We start from the raw sequence: 3,904 nt of genomic DNA on the forward strand, positions 1-3,904 counted from the left end.
AGTAGTCTAATCATTAATCATATCTCCACTGAGTTTCCTTAACTCTCACTAAAAGGATTCCTTGCAATCTTGCTGTTTAGTATTGCCCTTGTCTGACAAGCATGCAACTATGAAGAAAGCTGCATCTCCTTCCCCTACACGCTTTACAGCTACTCCATTCATCTCTAAAAAAGTGTTGAACAGTGCAGTTGCTTTACCCAAGAGGAGAGGGCACTACCCCTTTGGGTAGTACCTGTGTCACTGGAAGAGAAACCTTGCACTCTGACTCTTGAATTAAGTTGGAGTTCAATTCAGTCAGGGAAGGCCCATCGATGGATTTTATCTCTTGGCATAGACAGTGCAAATATACCCATCTTATAGATCTGAGGCCCTGCAATGAACTGTGCTGCTGCTGCAGGACAACAGAAAGGTGATCAAGTCCCTAAATTCCAACATCTCCCTTCACTTTTTATTTCCCTCCTCCTCCCAACACATGTTGGATGTTAAACAACTAACACCCAATTCTGGCTCAGCAGCAAATCTGGTTCCAGTTCTGCGTATTTTAGAAGTAGTATGCATAAGGCTAACACAAAGCTGGCCCAGCTTTTAAAGCCCAGGCTGAGGTTGCTGCTTAAGGATGCAGTAAACTCAGCAAAACCCCAAAATGCTTGTGAATTGTCTGAGTCAGCCAGTAAAAAGCTCAATGAGTTCATTAGGGTTTGTCAGCACAGCAAACAAACACGACTCATCCACTACAACAAAAGCATCCTAGTGGGGGAAGATTGAAATTCAGACCTTTAGTACAGAAAAAGAAATAAGGTTTCTATTTTTGAAGATCTGAACTCATCTCTCGTGTTCACTGTACCTGCATCCACATCTGTCCCATTCCGATCCTTCAAGTTTTTGAGTTCTGGCACTGCTTCCCTGGCTTTTGCAAAATCATGATTATTCAGGATCAGGCACACTCCACGGGGTCGGCTAGTCATTTTGTAAGTTTCAAGCTGCTGAAAAGAAAGACTGTTGGTGAAACTACTACACTCCCTTGCAGGTGCTTCTCAGCCCTTGCTAGTGCCACAGCAGCATGAAGAGCTAGCTGACATGCTCTCTAGGCAGCTAGCGCTCCCTATACAGCTTTGCTCCAAGGACCTGGCAGTGCACTGCCCCACCACCTGTGGGAGTCTATGCACAGCACAACAGCACCTCCCCCAGACCCACATCATCACGTTCAACCTGCATGAGGTGCTGCGTTCACCCTCTTCTCCATGCCCAGCCATCTGCCAACTGCGTATTTCCTGGTATAATAGACTATCTTGCCACCCCTTCTGAAGTCTTAACATTGAAGCAGCTGCTGCCTGTGACAGCTTCAGAATAAAGGATATTAGAGTGGTGCTTTTTCTTTTTCTAGACAGTGCTTTTAACAGTTGGGCTTATAATAACTGTTCACCTCATGGAGGGATGATGTCTTCTAAGACAAAATGATGATGTTTCTAAGAAACAAAATTACCTACCTGGGAAGATTCATTCTGACTGCCAGGAGAATCAGATCCCACAGATAATGGTGGCCGTCTGGCATGGGCTGAATACAGACAAAAAAGTTTAAGTACAGAACGTAGCACCTGAGAAAGCAGAGAAGCTCTGCCCCTATTCTCCATCTCCACAAGTACCTCCCAGGGTAAAACTTTCCTGAAAATACTGAATTGTGTCTGAATTGACCATTCCTGTTAGCTATAAACCACTAGATAATCAACTAAAAGGGAGTAAAATTTATTGTGATCAGTTAGTAAGTAACTGGATACTTGATCACTTTTTAGAGGCACCAGTGTAAAGAACTGAGATGCAAGTGGTGTAGAGAGTCCAAAAGCTGAAGAGTGAAAAATCTAAACATTAATTTTTTGAGAGTTTCAATTACCTTCAGGGCCTCTTGTGCTTCCCCTCTGTCCCTCTGTGATGAGCATCTCTTCTTCACCTGAAAAGCATTCATTATTAGGCCTGTATGATACCTATATGTCACTTCAAGAATAACCATGGGAAAGAGGCCTTTTTGTTTTGTTTTACCAAATAGGTTTAATTCATACTCTTCAATTCTCTTCAACAGGCTGATGTTAATTTCTGCACAAAGACTCTTCAGGATACTTAGGTTGTCTTCTCCCAAAATCCCCTTCTTCTCCATCTCAATGAAAACGTCGAGCATTGTCTGGGTAATCAGAAAGGTAGTTTGCTCTTAGGGCACATCTGTGCTGCCACTGGGAGGGAAGTTGCAGCATGTGCATGTGCACCTAAGCTTTAATGTCCTGACAGCACATGCGACCCACAGAGTCTGTCCAGCTGACTGGTAGCTCAGTTGGGACCTCAGCTGAGTCAATTAAACCTAGTTTAACAAAACCTGCATGTACTCTAAGTACAAACATATTCTCAAAACATACTTATTTGTCTTCTGCAGCTCAGAGATGCCAAGATCGAGTAAGATCTAATCCAGGCGATCTAATGGTGATCATACAGGAATATATAATGTCATTTTTAATTACTGCTTTCATTAATTTGACTTCCAGTGGCTACTTTATGCACTTAACACAAGAATCACTGTAGTGACCACCTTGAGCAATGGTGAAAATGGGTATAACCATGCAAGCATGGTGTAGAGATTGCTCTGAAGCAAAAGTGGACCCACGGGACAGGAGCTCTTGCCAAACAGCGAGTGGCAGAGCAGTGGTCAGCCCAAGGATTTAACAGCTATCACTAGATGGTCACATAGTCTCGCCTCTACAAAAAGAGGGAAAATGCTAAAAGAAGTTTTAATTAGCCAGAACAAAGTACCCAGCATTTGGACCTGCAGGCTGAGATAGTGTAAGAGCAGCTGGATCGCCTGCAAGGCTATTTGTAAACTCTAAGCTCTTGGGCCTTAGCCTTGGTAAGGATCTGCTGCTTGGATCCATATTTTCTGAGTCTGGAAATAAACAGAACGATTTTCTGTGTTTGATAATGACTTAGAAAGCAGCCAGAAGAAAATTGGTTGGGCAAGATGAGTGAATGTGCTCATCAGCCTTCCACTGATCAAAGCCACCGAGTCCCCTAAGCCCCCTGTGGTGCCTGGACATGAAAGCGTCTGTGTCTGTCGTTATGGGCTGTGACACTGCTGAAAAAGCTACACACAACACTAGCACATCAAGTCCCATATGCACTGGAGAGCCTATAATCCCTTTCCAGCTTTTCTTGTGGTGTTTTCACCATAAGAGTGACATTCATTCCTCTCAGAGTAACCCTCTATGGATTATAACAATAAAAAAAAATTAAAGAAATTCTTACAGTCTTAGGGTTTAGCCTGCATTTTGGTAGGTCCTTCCCCAAAAGAAACTTGAAAGATTTCAGCTCATCTTCAGTGATGTCCTCTGACAGCTGAAAGAGCAGGTATCTAGAAAGAGAAGTGGAGGACACTGCTTCATGGTGTTCCCAAGCATGTCCCTGAGCACAATTTAACACCGTACTGTTGAACTGTCCCCTTTTCCCCCCCTACCCACCCACCCCAAGCATATATCCCATTTCTCCCCTCTTTAACTGGGGAGACATCAGTCCCAGGCCAGCCTAAAGTCAAACCATTTTCAGCTGCAATTTAAAAGATCTGCTTTCCTAAAATCGGAACCACGCTGAATCTTTCTGTAGTTGAGAACAAAGCCTCACACCCAGTCATTTATCCCACCACGCAGTGCCCAGGCAGGGATGCCTTTGGGGGTGTGAAGTACTTCACAAAGGTGCAGATCAGTTTTCTCCCCTCTATCAGACATAAATTTCAACTTTCCGTATGGCTTGTACCTGCTTTCTCTTGGAAGATGCTTGTGCACTTCCAAACCTTAGCCTGCTGTTCACGTTGTCGGTGAAAGCTCACACCGCCCACCCGAGAAGGGCAGCGGGTCCCAGAGAGCCAGCACCG

General features: G+C 44.2%; 1 protein-coding gene across 1 annotated transcript in view; it reads right to left on the reverse strand.

Annotated features, from left to right (window-relative positions):
- The window catches only part of CASP8 (caspase 8, apoptosis-related cysteine peptidase), a gene marked incomplete at its 5' end in the record, with an annotated part of 4,582 nt that extends 1,194 nt beyond the window's left edge, over window positions 1–3,388 (reverse strand). Inside the window, 5 exons of the mRNA XM_010081070.1 lie at window positions 845–980; window positions 1,488–1,555; window positions 1,889–1,945; window positions 2,035–2,173; window positions 3,283–3,388. Of these exons, the coding sequence (XP_010079372.1) occupies window positions 845–980; window positions 1,488–1,555; window positions 1,889–1,945; window positions 2,035–2,173; window positions 3,283–3,388 (506 nt within the window). The remainder of the gene's footprint in view (window positions 1–844; window positions 981–1,487; window positions 1,556–1,888; window positions 1,946–2,034; window positions 2,174–3,282) is intronic.
- Window positions 3,389–3,904: the final 516 nt, after the last annotated feature.

The sequence above is a fragment of the Pterocles gutturalis genome, unplaced genomic scaffold (genome assembly GCF_000699245.1).
Source record: "Pterocles gutturalis isolate BGI_N339 unplaced genomic scaffold, ASM69924v1 scaffold5459, whole genome shotgun sequence".
Taxonomy (NCBI): domain Eukaryota; kingdom Metazoa; phylum Chordata; class Aves; order Pterocliformes; family Pteroclidae; genus Pterocles; species Pterocles gutturalis.